At 39.7% G+C, this 19,627-nt stretch overlaps 1 protein-coding gene across 4 annotated transcripts; it reads right to left on the bottom strand.

Moving 5' to 3' along the window:
• Positions 1 to 9,660: 9,660 nt before the first annotated feature.
• On the bottom strand, positions 9,661 to 18,590 carry LOC124875399 (gastrula zinc finger protein XlCGF58.1-like). Of its 4 annotated transcripts, none has more exons than XM_047377538.1 (3): positions 18,383 to 18,590; positions 17,452 to 17,649; positions 9,661 to 12,084 (listed from the first exon to the last, which is right to left on the bottom strand). In XM_047377538.1, exons 2-3 carry the CDS (start codon positions 17,558 to 17,560, stop codon positions 9,953 to 9,955), a joined length of 2,241 nt encoding a protein of 746 aa, XP_047233494.1. In that variant the 5' UTR covers positions 17,561 to 17,649; positions 18,383 to 18,590; the 3' UTR covers positions 9,661 to 9,952. The 4 variants fall into 4 exon arrangements, with proteins under 4 accessions (XP_047233494.1, XP_047233495.1, XP_047233496.1 ...); XM_047377539.1 differs by having other exon boundaries at positions 9,661 to 12,079; XM_047377540.1 differs by lacking the exon at positions 17,452 to 17,649.
• Positions 18,591 to 19,627: the final 1,037 nt, after the last annotated feature.

The raw sequence follows: 19,627 nt of genomic DNA, 5'->3' as shown, positions 1-19,627 counted from the left end.
TGGCCCGCCAAATATTTCCATTGCAAAAGGGTCTCTTCCTGGAGAGTTTTGAAGACGCAATGAGAGAAGCTCATGGCTATTTAATTGATTTCACGCCTACCTGCCCGGAACATTTCAGACTGAGAACAGGCATAATTCCTCACCAGTGGCCTGCTGTGTACGTACCCAGAACAAAGTAAGTCATCATGTCTGCGCGTATAAAAAGGAATGTTCCATTATTCAGAGCTTTGTACCAAGCCAGTCCACAGAAACGTAAAGATATTCTCGCACACTGGTGACCCGACTTTCTTCAGGCTCTGTGTGAGATTGCTCTGAATATTTTAAAAGGTAACATTAAACTATCACCCTCTCAATACCAGAAATCGAAGAAACAAAGAAAAATCATCAGGTTGTTGGCTGATAAAAGAACTGGTATCAAACGTAAACAGCTGGCTCTCAAAAACCATGGAGGTGGTTTTATTCTCCCCATCTTAATGGCTCTTGCCCCCTTGATTGGTGATCTAGTGGGTGGAATCATCAGGAGATAATGTCTCTCAAAACATCGCAGAAAATGTCATTTCCCCTCATCAGTTCAGGCGTCTGACCCAGTTAGAAACATCCATCAGACAGACGGCGGAGGAGAATTTGGATGCTGAAATGAGAGCTATACTGAATGACCCTGGTTTGACTTCTTATAAAAAAATAAAAAAATATGATGCACTTTTGCAGAGGTATCTCACTCTACTCAAGCAGGGTGTGAAAGAAGAACCACGGGTGAGTTTGACGCTTCAGCGTGACACACCGAGCGAGACTCCAGACCGTGAGCAGCATAAAGCAGATAACTCTTTCTCCCCATTGGTCGAGATCCGAGCAGGAACACCCTAAAAATACTACCATGAAGCCAAAAAAGTATCTTCGTAAAACAATACTACCTCCCAGATGGATCACATTTTCACCATAAACTGTTATAAGAAAATGAGACGTGTAACCTATTTCTTTCATTCAATAAAATCTTCATTGATTATATATTCATGCCTAGCATCATGCTCTACTTCACACACACACACACACACACACACACACACACATACACTGATATACATTTTAATTAGAATTTAAACTAAATTTAAATTAGAAAAAACAAAATAGACAATTTAAATCCCATAACAATCCTGAAACATCTCCAAGGAGCATGCACTGAGTGAAAAATGCAGAACTCTAATTAATGACACATTTCTGGTGTTTTTTTACAAAGTTAGATACCATTAAATCATTCTTAAACACATCTCCAGTGTATTTAGAGAACACTTGCTGCAGTGATAGACTGCATGATCTATGACAGAGGTAATAAATACAATGGTGACCGCACATTGTGGACAGAGTGTTTTAGAGCTGGTTATTGTGATACAATATTTTTGATGATCTGTCTTTTAAAAATGTTACGATGCTTGACGGGTAGAAATCAAAATTCGGAGGGAACCCATAAGAGTCAAAAAAGCTGGCTTCGTCATTCTCTTCCAGAGTCAGAGCTAACCAGTGTTCTCCTGGCATGTGTGAAGGATGTGTTCACTATAAAGTATGCAAGTCCTGTGAATGTGTCAGCGAGCAGCGGCAGCTGGTTGCACGCCCACACACCGTAAAACAAATCTCCCAGCAGATGATGCAGCAGGTTCTCAATTTCACGATTATTCCTGTCTGATTAGATTAATAATAATCCACCAGCACACGCCTCTTTGAATCAATCTCTAAAATAGAGTCATAACAAGCGTAGAAGATCAGCGTGGTGGTATGAGGCAATGGTTGCCTGAATCGCATTTCCAATCTTAAATTCCCGCTGGAAAGTGGAGATAGAGCATCTGTGTCCTCACTTGGGTTACGATTAAATGCGAATAGAGAGTATCCTTGTTTAAATTCTTGACGTGTTATACTCAGCGGAAGATCTTTTAGATGTCGTCCTGTAGCCGTAAACAAGTTGTAATACTCTCTCACTGAATTGCCTTGGTTAAAATTGGGTTGGAAGGCCTTAGCTGGAATTTGTCTGCCATCCTTGCAAAAGGCTAAATATTCCATATCAAAATGATTAAAGTCAAACGGATTGAGATCTCGTGTTCCTGTAAAAGCGTCATGATCCAGTAAAGCAATCACCACATACTTGGGAAAGACGCCTAAGAAAAGATTCTCTTGATTGCACACCCTTGAATTTTCAGGGATGGAATATGTTTTTACATTCACACGTGAAAGTGGATACAGAGCATTTGCTTTCATTAAAGCTGAAGCGTGCCCCAGTCGTACAGCTGGAGAGACAGTAACTTTTTTGATAAAAAGAGATGCTCCTAATATCCTGAGTTTGTAAGTGGAGTCTCTTGCGGCCATGAGACAAAAGGCATCGTTGGCTCTTGTAAGTTTAATTTTAAGGTCAACAGAGTTTAAAAGAAGTCTCTCGCAGAAAAATATGTCTGCATGCAAGGGGCCTAGGAGATGTACCACCCTGGAATTTTCCGTAAAGCCTGCTCTGCTGTTAAGACCTTGGTTAGGGCTGTTAGTTGTAACAATAGAGTTCAGAGCCCCGGCAGTGTCTTTGAAAAAAAGACTAGAGCTAAACTGGCTTTTTAAAGAATCCTCAGAAAAGTTTAACAATGTCTCAATCATGGCTCTATATGGATGTGTGGCTCTGGATTGTGAAATCAATCAATCTCCGAGAGTGACATCACACTGACTGAAGATGGTGTTTAACAGGTAGTTGATGAGCCCTACAGGTGCATCATTCAGCAGGTTTGTTCCTTCCTCGTTAGTAATTTTCACTCTGAGATGCAACAGCGTATCGTTGAGATCTAGATACTTTTCTCTGTCTCCCGGAATGAAAAACTCGATTGGACCTCCATCGGTGATTGCTGATAAAGGCTGGATCTCGGTGTAAATTTTATCTTCAATCGATAGCTGCGTCATCGGGACAGAAAATAAGTCCAACTCTTCTAGCGTGCACTCTGATGATTTGTTAAGTAAAAGAGCCATTATTTAAAATTATCAAAACTTGCGGAAGACTTCCTTCCTCTTTGTTTGTCAGCTCCGACTGATCTCCTTTTTCGTTGTTTTTCGCTTGTTGTTTTTTAACCATCCTTATACGATTACCAGGGGGTCTTGTTCTGGGTCTTTTGGATAAAACCATAATTCCTGAACATTCTTGACCATCGGTGTGTGTAGAACCACTCATTTTACTCACGGCCTTCCTATGACATCCGAAGCGATATTTGATGCAGCCGTTTTAAGATGGGGTTTTGTAATAGCAAATCCCTTTTTAACCAGAGGGGATACAAAGTGGAATAATTTTGAAAATAATGATCCAATTCCGCGTCCGTACATGACCGGGGCCCCATAAAACCCTGGCAGATTACCGCCTGATTGACTTACATAGTAATTTACAAAGCGATTTGGATCACGTCTCAGACTTAGCTGTGCCATGTTCTGTCTTACCTGCTTGGTGCACAGTGTTGAAGGACCAGGGGAATATGAATGATAATCAATCAGTCTTAGAGGTTATGTATATCTCTGTTTATACAAATAAAATGTATCTCAGGCTACGTTGTGATATCACCGGTTTGAAGTGTAGTCTTACGACGGTCTTTCCATAGATGAAATTTACAGGAACATTTTGGTCCGATTTAATTTCTATATGGATATTTTCAAAATGTCTTCTGGAAACTGGAAGGTAGTGGGAAGGGTTAAACGTCAGAGTAACGATATCACTGAATTTGCCTTGTACTTTGATGGTCCTCAGTAAAGGTGCAAAAGCGCTGCCTACTATTTGCGGGCAGACCACGTCGCTGTAGCAGTATAGGTGATAGAAACCAGCCTTTATATCCGCAGGGAAAGGAGCCAGTGTTGGTTCAGCTACATGAATCCATTCCCTGGTTTCACACCCAGCATATAAGGTAGAGTACTGAAGAAGCGTATTTCAAACTGACTGCTTGCTTGAAATGCAAATCTCTTTTGAACTTTGCTGAATTTAATGTGGATACCCGAGTTCATTAAAAAAAAAAAACATTTCCATCTCACCGTACAGATTCTGAAAGGCATTTTCTGAGGTCACTTTCATAGGGCTCATTTTAATGCTGGTGTTGTAGCTGTGGTTGTAGCTTCTAGCTAAATTTTGCAGTACATCAATGTACCGCCGGGTGTTTTTAGCAGTAAAATATCTCCACATCCTTGTTTTTAACGTACGGTTAAACCTCTCAACCACAGAGGCTTTTGCTTCACTTGCTGTGGCAAAATGTTCAATACCGTGTTTCTCCATTAGAAGCTTAAATTTCTTGTTAAAAAATTCTTTACCTGCATCAGTCTGAAGTTTTTTAGGGACCTGACTTTCTTTAAAAACTGGTTCAAAAGCCTTTAGCACCTCTGCAGCAGTTTTCCTCTTCAAAACACGTACATACGCCCTCTTTGAAAAGATGTCAATGACTGTTAATAAATAATTGTAACCGTCATTTTCCTTGGCCAGAGCTTGCATGTCACAGAGATCGGCTTGGAACTGTCTCAATGGTCTGGCGACAAAAACTCTGTTTCTCGGGAACTTTATTCTTGCAAGTTTATGTAGAGTATAGGTATCTTCTCCCGATAAATTCTTTTTTAACTTTTTCAACTGCTACCTTCTTCCTCATTTCATCTTGCAAAACCCTCCTCAACCTTTCTATACCCCCTAAAATTCCCGGATTTGATGGGTTGTAATATACATTCTTCATCATCCTTCTTTCAGACGTCCCAGTCTTGTGCTCACTCTGATGACTACTTGTTAAATAATGAAAAAAAAAAAACACCCGAGGGTATATTTATACTTCTTTTGTATTTTTACCCGTCTTTAATAGAGAAACAGAAAAAACACATTCAGATAATAAAGATCAATTCAAACATTGCAATCTTTAAAAAAAAACAACAACAAAAAAAAAACAGTTATATATGTATACCAGTAGAAAGCCAGGAGAGAATGCAGAAAAGACAAAACAAGTCATCAAACATCTGAGATCGGATCGTAGCACTCTGAAACAGAGTTAAGCTGCTTGAGACAGTCATTACCGTTCATCTTATCGTACATATCAGTGATTACACTATGGAAGCCTTGTACCGATTTCAGTTCATATAAAACCGTCTCTGCAATCGTTTTCACTCTGAAGTCATCTGCTTGTATGCATCGAAGTGTCAGAAGTTTCTGAATAGTAGGAAGGAGCTTGGGGTTTATGAGTCGTCGCACGATGCATTGAAAGTTGATTTGGCCACCAATATCTCCAGGCACTGATGCTGTCGTTGGCTCGGGTGGTTCGTTATGCACCCGTAACAGGTTTCTTTGAGATAGTTCAAACAGCTTATGTTGAATAGATGAAGTATCGCTGTTTTCACCGTATTGATGAGAGAGGTTGAGATCCAGCCGTCAATTTCATCACCCAGATTACTCTCCTCCTCCTCTGGTGAAGGCTGAGGGGCAGGTATCGGATTTGGAGTTTGTGAGGAGGGTGAGTAGCTGATGGTTGACTTGTCCTCCATGACCACCCTCTTGTCTTCAGGTTGGACATCTGTGTCCGTACAGTTATGCACTCAATACTTGGTCGGGAATCCTTTGGCAGAAATGACTGCTTCAATGCGGCGTGGCATGGAGGCAATCAGCCTGTGGCACTGCTGAGGTCTTATGGAGGCCCAGGATGCTTCGATAGCGGCCTTTAGCTCATCCAGAGTGTTGGGTCTTGAGTCTCTCAACGTTCTCTTCACAATATCCCACAGATTCTCTATGAGGTTCAGGTCAGGAGAGTTGGCAGGCCAATTGAGCACAGTGATACCATGGTCAGTAAACCATTTACCAGTGGTTTTGGCACTGTGAGCAGGTGCCAGGTCGTGCTGAAAAATGAAATCTTCATCTCCATAAAGCTTTTCAGCAGATGGAAGCATGAAGTGCTCCAAAATCTCCTGATAGCTAGCTGCATTGACCCTGCCCTTGATAAAACACAGTGGACCAACACCAGCAGCTGACACGGCACCCCAGACCATCACTGACTGTGGGTACTTGACACTGGACTTCTGGCATTTTGGCATTTCCTTCTCCCCAGTCTTCCTCCAGACTCTGGCAACTTGATTTCCAAATGACATGCAGAATTTGCTTTCATCCAAAAAAAGTACTTTGGACCACTGAGCAACAGTCCAGTGCTGCTTCTCTGTAGCCCAGGTCAGGCGCTTCTGCCGCTGTTTCTGGTTCAAAAGTGGCTTGACCTGGGGAATGCGGCACCTGTAGCCCATTTCCTGCACATGACTGTGCACGGTGGCTCTGGATGTTTCTACTCCAGACTCAGTCCACTGCTTCCGCAGGTCCCCCAAGGTCTGGAATCGGCCCTTCTCCACAATCTTCCTCAGGGTCCGGTCACCTCTTCTCGTTGTGCAGCGTTTTCTGCCACACTTTTTCCTTCCCACAGACTTCCCACTGAGGTGCCTTGATACAGCACTCTGGGAACAGCCTATTCGTTCAGATATTTCTTTCTGTGTCTTACCCTCTTGCTTGAGGGTGTCAATAGTGGCCTTCTGGACAGCAGTCAGGTCGGCAGTCTTACCCATGATTGGGGTTTTGAGTGATGAACCAGGCTGGGAGTTTTAAAGGCCTCAGGAATCTTTTGCAGGTGTTTAGAGTTAACTTGTTGATTCAGATGATTAGGTTCATAGCTCGTTTAGAGACCCTTTTAATGATATGCTAATTTTGTGAGATAGGAATTTTGGGTTTTCATGAGCTGTATGCCAAAATCATCCGTATTAAGACAATAAAAGACCTGAAATATTTCAGTTAGTGTGCCATGAATCTAAAATATATTAATGTAAAATTTTCATCATGACATTATGGAAAATAATGAACTTTATCACAATATGCTAATATTTTGAGAAGGACCTGTATATTGATACCTGCTTCTAGCACATTTAAAACGTCTGTTGGGTGTGATTGTTTCTTTCTGAATGTACAAGTGTTGGACAACACAGGCTAGTTTATACATTTACATGGGATTCTTACAAGTTATTTATTTCAAAGTTGCACTCTTTTCCAGACTCAAATTTACATATAATTCCAGACCTAAAAATCTCTTTATTAACAAACAAAATAATCAACAGCCCAGCACAGGACCAGAAAGCTGCATTGATCTCCAGCTGATCATCTGCTGTATGCCATGTTTTTACCTGATCCCTCCAAACATTTTACCTGCAGTAGGTCCCTCTCTTATGTATGTATGAAAGTATTGCAAACCAACTGTCTTAAATAATAGACGGAGGTTCTGTGATACCAAACATCATGCATGTGACCTATCTTTGATTTAGTTTATTCTCAATTATCTTTCTGATGGATTCCATCTGGCATTGAGAAACACACACTGTGCCAGAGGAGTTAAACTCTGGCCCAGTTCATTCTTCAGCAGTTCAACGTCTTCCTGTGATTCAGGTATTATGGATATTCAAGAGATTTACCTTTTATGGTAAATTCAAAATTATTATTTTGGAAAAGGAGAATGATTCTTTATTCTAATGTGCAATACATGAAATCCTTTGTTTTACATGAAATATATATTTTTAGTAAAAAATAAAAAAAAAGACTCAAACTTTTTTACATGAATTCACAAAATTGTCGACCAATGTTCAAAACCTGAGAGACCCCACAAGTAACGATAACAAATCCTAGGTATAACAGGTTTGGTCTTGCAGTGTGTAGTGTCCAACAACGCCAAGCAAAACACAACCACACACAAACAAATTTTACTCACAAACATTCAGATGTCAGATGGTAAATCTCGCAAACCCTCTCAAGACCAAACGTGAATTCAGAGTAATTCCCTTCCGTGTTTCTAACACCTCGCTTTCTGATTGGCTACACATCACAGTGAACAGGCTGCGTGCTCGTTTATCTTTGGGTAACACTCCACACGGTAGGATATGGGGCCAAGACAATCCAACATGTTTAATTTCTGCTATTTAAGGTCGGAGCAGTCCTGACTTCCTTCCGAGCAGACTAGATCACTCTTAACACAGCAGGAATATCTCGTAAGATTATCTTAAGAGCCATCACTATAATCGGGGCATTTCAAAAGGGGAAGATTGAGTCAAAAATCTGCATAAACTCATGCCTTGTGAACCAGGCATCAGACCAGTGCTCTTGCTTCTTGATAGGAGGAACATCTAAACGAAGATACACTCACCAGCCACTTTATTAGGTAGACCTGTCCAACTGCTCGTTAATGCAAATTCCTAACCCACCAATCACATGGCAGCAACTCAATGCATTTAGGCATGTAGACATGGTCAAGACAATCTGCTGCAGTTCAAACAGAGCATCAGAATGGGGAAGAAAGGTGATTTAAGTGACTTTGAACGTGGGATGGTTGTTGGTGCCAGACGGGCTGGTCTGAGTATTTCAGAAACTGCTGATCTACTGGGATTTTCAAGCACTACCATCTCTAAGGTTTACAGAGAACGGTCCGAAAAAGAGAAAATATCCAGTGAGCGGCAGTTCTGTGGGCAAAAATTCCTTGTTGATGCCAGAGGTCAGAGGAGAATGGCCAGCAGACTGGTTCGTGCAGATAGAAAGGCAACAGTAACTTAAATAACCACTCGTTACAACCAAGGCATGCAGAAGAGCATCTCTGAACGCACAACACGTCGAACCTTGAGGCGGATGGGCTACAGCAGCAGAAGACCACACCGGGTGCCACTCCTGTCAGTTAACAACAGAAAACTGAGGCTACAATTCACACAGGCTCACCAAAACTGGACAATAGAAGACTGGAAAAACGTTGCCTGGTCTGATGAGTCTCGATTTCTGCTGCGACATTCGGATGGTAGGGTCAGAATTTGGCATCAACAACATGAAAGCATGGATCCATCCTGCCTTGTATCAACAGTTCAGGCTGGTGGTGATGTAATGGTGTGGGGGATATTTTCTCAGTACACTTTGGGCCCCTTAGTACCAATTGAGCATCATGTCAACGCCACAGCCTATCTGAATATTGTTGCTTACCATGTCCATCCCTTTATAACCACAGTGTACCCATCTTCTGATGGTTACTTCCAGCAGGATAACGCACCATGTCATAAAGCACTAATCATCTCAGACTGGTTTCTTGAACATGACAATGAGTTCACTGGACTCAAATGGCCTCTACAGTCACCAGATCTCAATCCAATAGAGCACCTATGGGATGTTGTGGAACGGGCGATTTGCATCATGGATGTGCAGCTGACAAATCTGCAGCATCTGATGCTATCTTGTCAATATGAACCAAACTGAGGAATGTTTCCAGTACCTTGTTGAATCTATGCCACAAAGGATTAAGGCAGTTCTGAAGGCAAAAGGGGGTCCAACCCAGTACTAGCAAGGTTTACCTAATAAAGTGGCCAGTAAATGTACTACTTCATCAAAATCCTCTGGACACAACAAACACAATCACAGTTCATTATATATTTCTAATATAAATAAATTACTTCAATTAAAGAAAGTTTTTTACCTGTTTTTGTCAATTTTACATCACAAATATGTTTGCGCAACCTTTTAGAGTGAAAAAAAAAAACTAAGGAAAAGGCAAAGGATATATGTTTCACTTGTTATTCACAAAGAGCACATACCTTTCCACAGGAGAGGAAAAATAAAATCTGTCACACTTCACAACTTTAGAGGAGGATTTTGTTTTTAACAAATTTATATTTTGGCTGGAAATCAGCAGGCTTTTACATTGTTTTACATGACTGAAATAATTTCCACACAGAACATCAGTGAAAACAAAATGTTTTGGGGGCACACTGAAGTTTTTAGAACAATCTTTACAAGTCTGGTCAGTTTCTGCATTCTTCATTTGCAAAACACACCTGCTAGGTTGACATGAAAAGCCCATTATCTTGTTCTAGGCTGAAATTCAAACATAATTGACCGTCTGTGCTTTTTCTCTCCCAGCTAGAATTTGGACCTCTATTATGTCTCACTTTGTCTTTGCTCAAACTGCTTCACTTTGTGAGTTTTCAAGTGAGATGTTAGCTTATATTTTTGGCTAAAACCTTTGCGGCAAAAGCTACAGCTATACGGTTTTTGTCCAGTGTGGACTGGCATGTGTTTTGAAAGTGAACCCTGGGACCGAAATGCTTTACCACAAACAAGGCAGACGAACGGTCGATCTTCTGTATGGATTCTCATGTGGACCTTACGTTGGGAGGTTTGGCGGAATCTTTTCCCGCAGACGTCACACTCAAACGGTCTCTCTCCCGTGTGAACTCTCATATGGATTTTAAGCTCAACTGGCCTGCGAAATCTTTTATCACAAACATTGCAGCTGAAAGGTTTTCCAACCATGTGAACCACCATATGATTGAAAAGAGTCCCTTTTGAACTAAAACTTTTTCCACAATCCTCACAAACAAATGGTTTTTCACCAGTGTGAATTCTCATGTGTATCTTAAGGTTGTCCCTTTTGTTAAATTTTTTCCCACACACGCTACACTCATGAAATTTCTCTTGTGTGTGGACTTTCATGTGGTTCTCCTGCTTTTCTTTTGTGCAAAATCTTTTCCCACAAACATCACACTGAAAGGCTTTCTCAACTCTGTGGACCTGCATGTGCATTTTGAGGCCTGAGCGTTTGACACATGTTTTGGGGCATGTGCCACAGCCAAAAGGTTTCTCTCCACTGTGCGCTTTTACATGTGCATTATGTTCTTCCTTCCTACGGAAACTTTTCCCGCAGACATTACAGCAAAAAGGTTTCTCATGAATGTGAACAACCATGTGTGACTTTAGACATGACTTAAAATGAAACATTTTCCCACAGTCCCCACAGCTGAATTGTTTCTCTTCAGAGTGAACTCTCATATGTCTCCTAAGACTTGAGAGTCGAGGATAACTTTTATCACAGACATCACAGCAAAAAGGTTTTTCATCTGCATGGACAAGAACATGTGACTTCAGATTTGCTTTCAGTTTAAATATCTGTCCGCAATCCTCACAGCTGAACGGTTCCTCTTCTATGTGAAGCTTCATGTGGGTCTTCAGATGCCTATGTTTTCTAAACCTTTCACCACAGTGCTTACAGGTGAATGGGTTCTCCCCAGCATGGACCAGCAAGTGTCTTGTGAGGCTCCGCTTGTAGCTAAACTTCTTAGCACACTCAGAGCAGCTGAAGGACGTTTTCAGCTTCTCTCCTGTGTGGACTTCCATGTGTGTTTTAAGGTGCAGCTTACAATGAAAACTTTTCCCACAGACTGTACAGCTGGATGGCTTTTCTCCCACATGCACTCTCATGTGTAGCTTAACTTCTCCCTTCCTGCGGAAACTTGTACCACAAACATTACAGCAAAAAGGTTTCTCATCTGTGTGGACGACCAGGTGCGACTTAAGATGCGACTTAAAACTAAAGCTTTTTCCACATTTATCACAACTAAACCCCTTTTGTCCAGAGTGGATTTGAGCATGCCTCTTAAGAGTTGAGCTATTCTGAAATGTTTTTCCACAGTATTCACAACAAAACTGTTTCTCACCTTTGTGGATGTTCATATGCATCTTAAGTTGCATATATTGGCTAAATGTTTCACCACAGTTTTTACAGAGAAATGGCTTCACTTCAGAGTGAACGTGCAAGTGCTTCATGAGGGACCACTTCCGGCAGTACAGTTTCCCACACTCAGAGCAGCTGTAGGATGTTGTAACAGCGTCACGGCTTTCATGATCTTTCAAACATGGCTCAGTTGTGTTGGTCTGCTTCAGACTTCCAGCACCATCCTCGGCTTCAGTTCCCGTATCAGCAGATTTTGGCCAGCAATCATTACCACTGACATCTGTATCTGAAGAATCTGAATCTGCTCCTCTACAATCCTCTCCATCAGTCTCTATCTTCATCTGCTCAGCTGAGCTGCTGGTTGAGGGCTCTGTCTCTCGATCATCTTCGGTTTTGATTTGATGAAGCAGCAATGGCTGATGTAGCCCGTCACCTTCTTGAGTCTTCACATTTTCAGCAGAGAGTGAAATTCTGATTTCCCTCTCTTCAACCTTAATCTCCATTCTCTTGGGGTGCAGCTCACTGAAGCTCAGAGAACCTTTTTTTCCACCAAGCTGCACTGAAACACAAGAGTATTTTAGACAACAGCATTTAAAAGGAAACTCTTTTCTACAGTTGCTGTGAGATGTTCACACAGGGCACCAATTACTTTTGTTGAGGCCCCAGCCATGATGTAAAACATTGATGAACATTGACACTGAACTGTACACAAAGGCCTGTATGAACCTCTGGGACCCAGTGTGCATGAATGTCTCCTTGCTGGCAAGCGGGCATAGCTCTTCAACTTGAATCCAAAAGTGACTACGATCATGCCAAACGTATGCAAAAAAGTTAAGTAATGATTTTGCTGTTCAATTACCTAGCATTCATTCATAGAAAAGGAATAAGAACATGCCTTTTCTTCTGAGGCTTCCAGAGGCAGCCCTAATTAAAGCAAATTTTTCCCCGCAGCCAGAGAACAAGGCATCGAGACCGCAGCATCGCACGCCCTGCTGCGAGCATGTCAACCACACATCAGCCACTGAAGGAGCCAAACATGCCTTTGCTGTATAGTTCAGTCCATATGTGGATGACCAGACAGCTTCGCATTCCTCAACCCGTTGCCCAGAAACCTTTTCCTCAGCATGGTTCACGTAAGAGGTAGTGTTTGACCAGAGAAGATGAGTTTAGAAGGAAATAATCTAAATAATGTTGTTTAATGATGTTTGTTTTTGTTTGTATTGAGAAAACTCAGCTAAGTGCTAGTAAAACAGCTGCTCAGCTAATGATGTGTTGTGTTTTTAAAGTTAAGACAAACTTTATTTAAAAAAGGTGGTTTTTAAACAGATCAGCCATAACGTGCTGTCAACGCATATGTATTTTCATCCTTTTATTGATGGTATTTTAAAAAGGTACATGTTTTATTTTAAAGGAGTGGTAACAAGCTATAAGGTCCCCTTTTTGTTAGCTGAAACCACTAATGGCTAAGGCTAAACATGTGATTCGCTGCCATCTTATGAATCTATTAAATATAATTTATCTATAGAGGTTGTTAGTTTCCAATTTAGGAAAACTAATATTTCCCTAAATATTATTTTACTAAATAAAGGCAGCTAATTAAAGATCAGTCAGACTAATTATATCCAGAAAGGTTTGGTTCTTATTCAAAATAATATTTCCTTAAATATTTTTTTAAGATTTCTTTAATTATACTTCCTTAAATATTATTGTACTAAATAAAGGAAGCTAATGAAACACCATTAAGAATTAGTTATCCAGAAGATTGGTTTCATTCAGCAAATAATTCTTTGAAATATTATTTTATTAAAATAATGTTTTATCTGATCTTGCATTGTGAATAGTTGTTTGAAGGTATACCAATTATTGTCTAAGTTAGTTCCAAGACTAACTTTATTTCCAGATTCCTCAAGATAATCCTTGGTTCTCAGACATAAATAACATTGAATGGTAATGTTGCATCACTTTATTGGCCATGGTTTTCAACCATCCTTGATTTACTTGTTCATATTGTATATAGCTGGTCTTCCCTATTCTTTCATTCTACTTAGTAGTTTAGTTGGATTGTTCTAGTATAGTAAAGAGTTTGTTGATTGAAACATGTTTGACTTTCAGTTGACTTATTTTTGTTCACAAAATCTTGTATTATAAGAACTTTATTCCATGTACATGCAGAGTTTTGCTTTTCAGTAATGCCAGAGCTTGGCTCACCCTTTTCACTATTGTCCTAATACCACCGCCTTACTGGGCTGGTATTCACAGGACAACCGTTAACGGACCAAATTATTATTTATAAAATATTTAAATATTAATTATAAATATAAAATAATGTATTCATAATAATAATCAAAACATGTTATAAGTCCAACATTAGGAGGAGGAGTTCAGCACACAGAAGAAAGGCTGAACAGATTACAGCAAAGCAGGTCTGTTTTATCCTTTTTTTATATGTCCACTCTCTCTCATGGAACATACAGGATATTGAAATATGTGCTGCCTATTGGAAAACTATGAAGAACAAAATGCTATATGTACCATCTGGAATACTCACAAGACCACAAAGAGTTTGATATTAAGAATTTCAGCTCCATAAAGATTATGCCTTTAACTGAGCAATTCTTCTGTGCAGTATTCATTATAATGCCATAAAATCATTGGTATACTCCTGAACAGGATTACTTAATCCTCAAAAAGTGAGACAGCATTGGAAGTAACTGTAGAAACAGATCTGTGTTTGGACTGTTTTGATCCTGTGGAGCTTCCTGAGTTATCAAAAATATTAGCTTCATCTAAACCTTCAACTTGTATGTTAGACCCAATCCCAACCAAATTATTTAAGGAAATGTTGTCTTTGAATACAAGCCCCATTTTTACATATGATTAATTTATCCTCAGTAAATTTATATGTATCACAGTATTTTATGGTAGCTGTAATTAAAACTTTACCTAAGAAACCTTCGCTTGATCGAGATGACTTAATAAATTACAGACCTATATCCAATCTTCCATTTTTATCTAAAATCCTTGAGAAAATAGTTGCTAATCAAGTGTGTGAGACATGTGTTGTGAATTGGCGCTGTATAAATAAAACTGAATTGAATTATTCATCCATAATTAGACACACGGTATTTTGCAAATTTGTAGTGTATTACATTACCCCCAAAAATATTTGTACCCCTGGTAAACATTTATAGAAAGCCTTAATCTAAATGCATATTTTATTGCAGTATAATTTATAATCAAAAGCCAAACTTTATTTATTCAGTGAGAGGGAAATCAGAATTTTGAAATAGGCGCCTCTTTACGGAATGTTTTTACAGAAATTGAGCATTTTAAAAATGTGCATATGACCCTGTTAACTTAACCTCCTGTTTCTTTAGAGTATAAATCTGACTTGACATAGAGCCCAATTTCCTTTATCTAGTGGCAACAAGGCTGAACCCAATTTTATCTTTCTCCATGAACAGTGAGCAGGATGGTAAGGGAGGTAAAAACATCTCCAAAGCTCACTGTTAAGAGAAGTCTTCCAAAGACCAACATCATAGGGGTCAACTATTAGATGTTGTCTGCACACACTCTTGTTTGGGATAGATGGTAGCAAAGAGCCTTTTCTGTCCTACCATCACAAATGTAAACATGTGGATTTTGCTAAACTCTGCTGGGGCTTTGACTGGACCTATGTGCTTTGGTCAGGTGAGACTAAGATTGAGGTTTGGTTTTAGCAACAAACACTTAGATGAGTCTGATGTGAAACAAAATACAAATATGTGGAAAAGCCCCAATAATGCATGGTGGTGGATCTGTGATGCTGTGGGCCTGTGTCTTTTCCAAAGGTCATGGGAACCTTGTTAAAGTGCATGTTATCAACACAAAAGTAGTTGGCCAGAACCAAATAAACCATCTTTAATGGGCATCTCAGTTCTTCGAACTAATCCTATAAAAAAAACTTGCTGGTTGAGCTGAAGCGAAGTTAACTTAAGAAAGGACCAGGACGGGACAGTCTAGAACAGCTTTGGCTTTTATTTCCCCAGTTAATAAATATATCCACATTTTAGAGAGAGAAAAGGACATCTTGACCACCTTGTGTTTTCAAAAGTGCTCTATCACATTTCTTCACATCACACCAATGGTCAAGCATTACTTTGACTAAATGCTAACTCGTCAATTAACTTGATTTAATTGATCATGTAATGTTTCACCAGTCCAAAATTAGGTAACCTTGGCCCACAAATTACAACTTCAAACCTAAAAAACCCAAGTTCACCAGATTCCACCACTTCTTGAGTGAATTTCAACATCTGCAGCAAAGTTTTTTTTTATGGAGGCCAAAAAAGTGTTTTATTCTGTCAAAGCTGCACCACCAGAAGAGACTCTGCATGAACTGTTTTTTTTTTATTTCTTAAACCAACAGAAGCAGGATCCTTTAATCAGTCTGTGTAGATAATAAAGTAAGATTCTAATGACCTGTCTCGGTCATCTGGTGTAGGAAGAGCTGAATATCTGAGCGTTTAACTCTTAGACATGACTATGTCCATGAGCAGTTTGCTCTTTAAAATCTATTCAATAATCTTTATCTATTGCCATTTTCTGTTGTACAGCTTTGACTGTGGAGTCCTGGGCCCATCTTCTTGTTTGAAAGCAAAAACACAAAAATACAAGTTTCTAGAAACTAGGGTGTCTTGACAACTTCATTCACAGGGACACCAGGCTGCAGAGGAGATGATTAACATACTGTTGCTTTGATGCGTAGGAAAGACAAGCTGTGCAGATAAGTCAGTTGCCTATCTATTGTTTAAGTTGTAACATAACGTGCTTAACTTTAAACTCTGCAATTTAGAAGTTTATGCTTGACTCTCTGATTGCCCAGTGAATGGGATATAGCTTTTCCTAATGATATACCTTTATAAATCATATACCTTGTTATGTAAATCCAGCTGCTCTGTGAAGTCCTCAAAGGTTTGTTAGAGAATAATATGAATAAAGAGCATCATGAAGACCACAGCTCAGGGGGAAAAATCTGCAAGGACCACCATTAGTTGGACTCCACAAATCCGGCCATTATAAAAGAGTGGCAAGCAGAAAGTCACTGTAAAAAGAAATCTATGAAAAGTCCAGCTTTCTATTTGTTAGAAAAGAGCAAACACGCAGAAAGTGATCTGTTCAGATGAGAACAACACTTTGTGTAGAAGGAAACTAACACTGCACATCATCCTGAAAATGATATCTCCACATTGAACATGGTGGTGCCAGCATCATGCTCTGGGGATGTGTTCTTAAGCTGAGACAGGGAAGCTGGTCAGAGCTGATGGACAGATGGATGGAGTTAAATAGGGGTTGATCCTGATGAAAACCTGTCGTAGGCTGAAAAAGATTTGAGACCAGCGGAGGAGGTTCACCTTACAGCAGGACAACAACCCTAAACACACAGCCAGAGCTACAATGGAATCACTGAGATCAAAGCTTATTCATGTACTAAGTCCGGAGCTCAATCCAACTGAGAGTGTGTGGTAGGAATTGAAAAAATATGCTCACAGATACTCTAAGTACACTCTCACTGTGCTTGAACGCTTTTGCAAAGTAGAACAGGCAAGACTTTCAGTCTCTAAATGTGCAAAGCTGGTAGAGACTAACTCCAAAAGACTTCCAGCTGTGACTATGGCTGTAGCGAAAAGTGGTTCTGTAAAGCATTGATGCAGGTGGGTTAAAAGCATATGCAAGCCACAGTTTTATTATTTATTTTGTTAAAACCAAGTATTAGTTTCCTTTCATGTCATAATGAAACACTACTTTGTGCTGGTCTATCGTATAAAGTACTGGTAAAATACACTGACGTTTTTTGGTGATAATGCAACACAAAGTGAAAACAGTTCAAAGGGTTTCAATACTTTCACACAATCATTGTAGTTTAGATGCCGAGAATGTTTCTTACTGAGATCTTTGCCGACTTGTGTCTGCTCCAGTTCTGATGTAGCAGGTATGGCGAGGACCACACTGAGTGCTCTGTGGCCATCTGCTCGGAGGCTTTTATTTTCTGACATCCTCTCTTTGCTTCCAATTTTCCGTTTTACACCCAGCGTTTAAAGCTCATGGATCAATCTGCAGTTTTTTAGGTTCTAAGATGCCTTTGCTGTAAATGTCAGGGAGAAATACTTGTTAAAACCACTGAGAACCCAGGGCAACTTTGAACATAAATGATTTATTGCATACTGTGAACTATTGTTTATAATCATATAAATCAGAATTTGTGCAGCATTGAAGCAACAACAAATAAGTGGATGATTTGTGTAAAGAGCTCTTTTTTTAACAAACTGAATCAAAATCAAGAGGAAGGGTAATACTGGAAATTTATGAGAGCTGCTTCTAGGATCAGCTTATTGCTCTTATTTTCTGCATATAGATGTTCTGCCTCCTGTTCTGTCAACTTTTCTTCTGGTTTTAATATGTCCCATCAGTTTAAGATTGTATTTTGTGGTCATTTGTGATCATCTAGAATCCTTCATCCCGGTTAGTTGCGTTAATGAGCAGCATGCCACAACACTGAACTGGATCTTCATGATCAGAGTACATTAAAGCAGGGCAGCTAAAGATACCCTGGATGTATCCAAGCTTTTTTGGTAGAACAACTTTCAGCCCTGACTGTGACGTTGGAAACCAAAGATAAATGTAGTTTTTGGAGCAGAAATGTAGACTAACCGTCCGGTTAACAGACACGGAGAGAAACATGTCCTTGTTGGTAACTCTGGTCTATCTAACGCTATCAAACAGCTCCTTACATTTCAGTTAATTGGTCTATTTATATGTGGAACAATCTGTCCCTCAGCAGTGATTCCAGCTGCAAAAGAGGGTCGCACCATGTTTACCTTTATTTTCTGCAGCAGCTTCGATCTTCCAACGAAGATTCACGGTTCCTCTGGGTTTATTCAGCCTCCATCATCGTCCACATGACTGGGTTCGGCTCCTAAAACCTATTCCAACACTGACAGGTTTAAGACTAGCGGTAAATGTTCTGAAGACACAAATAAATCTCTCCCGGAAGAGCTGCTTTATATCGGCGTGCCACAGCGCCATGTCAACATGTCCGCCATATTGGGAGGGGAAACCACTCCCGTTATAACCATTAAACTGAACGAATGAGCTGCTTGCGTATTGGGTTTTTAGCCGTTTGTGGTTTAACCTAAAAGTTTTAGACACACTTTCTCATTTATTGGTTTTTGATTCTCACTGAAAGCATCAACTCTGAATGAATGCCTATGGAAATATGTAGCAGACAAAAGAATTGTAAAATAACATTAAATGTGTTTGTGTTTTAGATACCTCAAAGTAGCTGCCCTTGACTGAAAAATTAATCTTTGGCCGTCTCTCACTGAACCGCTGGGAAGTTCTGTCAAGACTCTTTGGAAAACCATTTCAGGTGACCACCTCATGAAGCTTATTGAGGGAATGCCAAGAGAGCAAAGCAGTAATCAAAGCAAAGGGTGGCTATTTTAAGAGAATGTAAATGTTTTTAGATGTAGATGTTTAGAGTTATTTAACACTTTTTTTTAACTATATAATTCCATATGTGTTCACTCACAGTTCTGATGCCATCAGTGAGAATCTACAATGTAAATAGTCATGAAAATGAAGAAAACCATTAAATGAGAAAGTGTATGTAAAACATTTGACCAGTAGTGTATGTGAAAATTAATGTTTTAAAATTGTTTTTATGATCGATTTGGTGTAGAAACACTTTTCATCTCAACGACTGAAAAGCTTGAAAGATCCAACAATGTACAGTGCCTAGCAAAAGTTATCATACCTTTTGAACATGTTCAGATTTTGCCATAATACAACCCCACACCCCAAAGTGTATTTTAAAGTTAAAGGGGTACAAATACTGATTTTTGTGATAGACAAAGTTGTGCATGAATGTGAAGTGAAAGGAAAATGATTATGATTATATGAACCATTTTTACTAATGAAATGTCTGGCCTGCATTTGTCTTCATTCCATCTTAACCAATAGTTTGTAGAACTACATTTTGCTGTCATTACAGCTCCAAGTCTTTTGCCCATTTGTCTTTAAAGAATAGATGAAAATCAGTCAGCTTGGATTGGGAGCCTCTG

The sequence above is a fragment of the Girardinichthys multiradiatus genome, chromosome 10 (assembly GCF_021462225.1).
Source record: "Girardinichthys multiradiatus isolate DD_20200921_A chromosome 10, DD_fGirMul_XY1, whole genome shotgun sequence".
NCBI lineage: Eukaryota > Metazoa > Chordata > Actinopteri > Cyprinodontiformes > Goodeidae > Girardinichthys > Girardinichthys multiradiatus.
Note: the sequence above shows the minus strand (reverse complement) of the source record. Positions and strands in the feature narration are given on the sequence as shown.

Coding starts and splice junctions, on each gene's coding strand:
- LOC124875399 (XM_047377538.1), bottom strand. CDS start 17,560: ATGTCAGAAAATAAAAGCCTCCGAGCAGATGGCCACAGAGCACTCAGT. Junction 12,085..17,451: donor ACAAGTCGGCAAAGATCTCA/GTAAGAAACATT, acceptor CTTGTGTTTCAG/TGCAGCTTGGTGGAAAAAAA.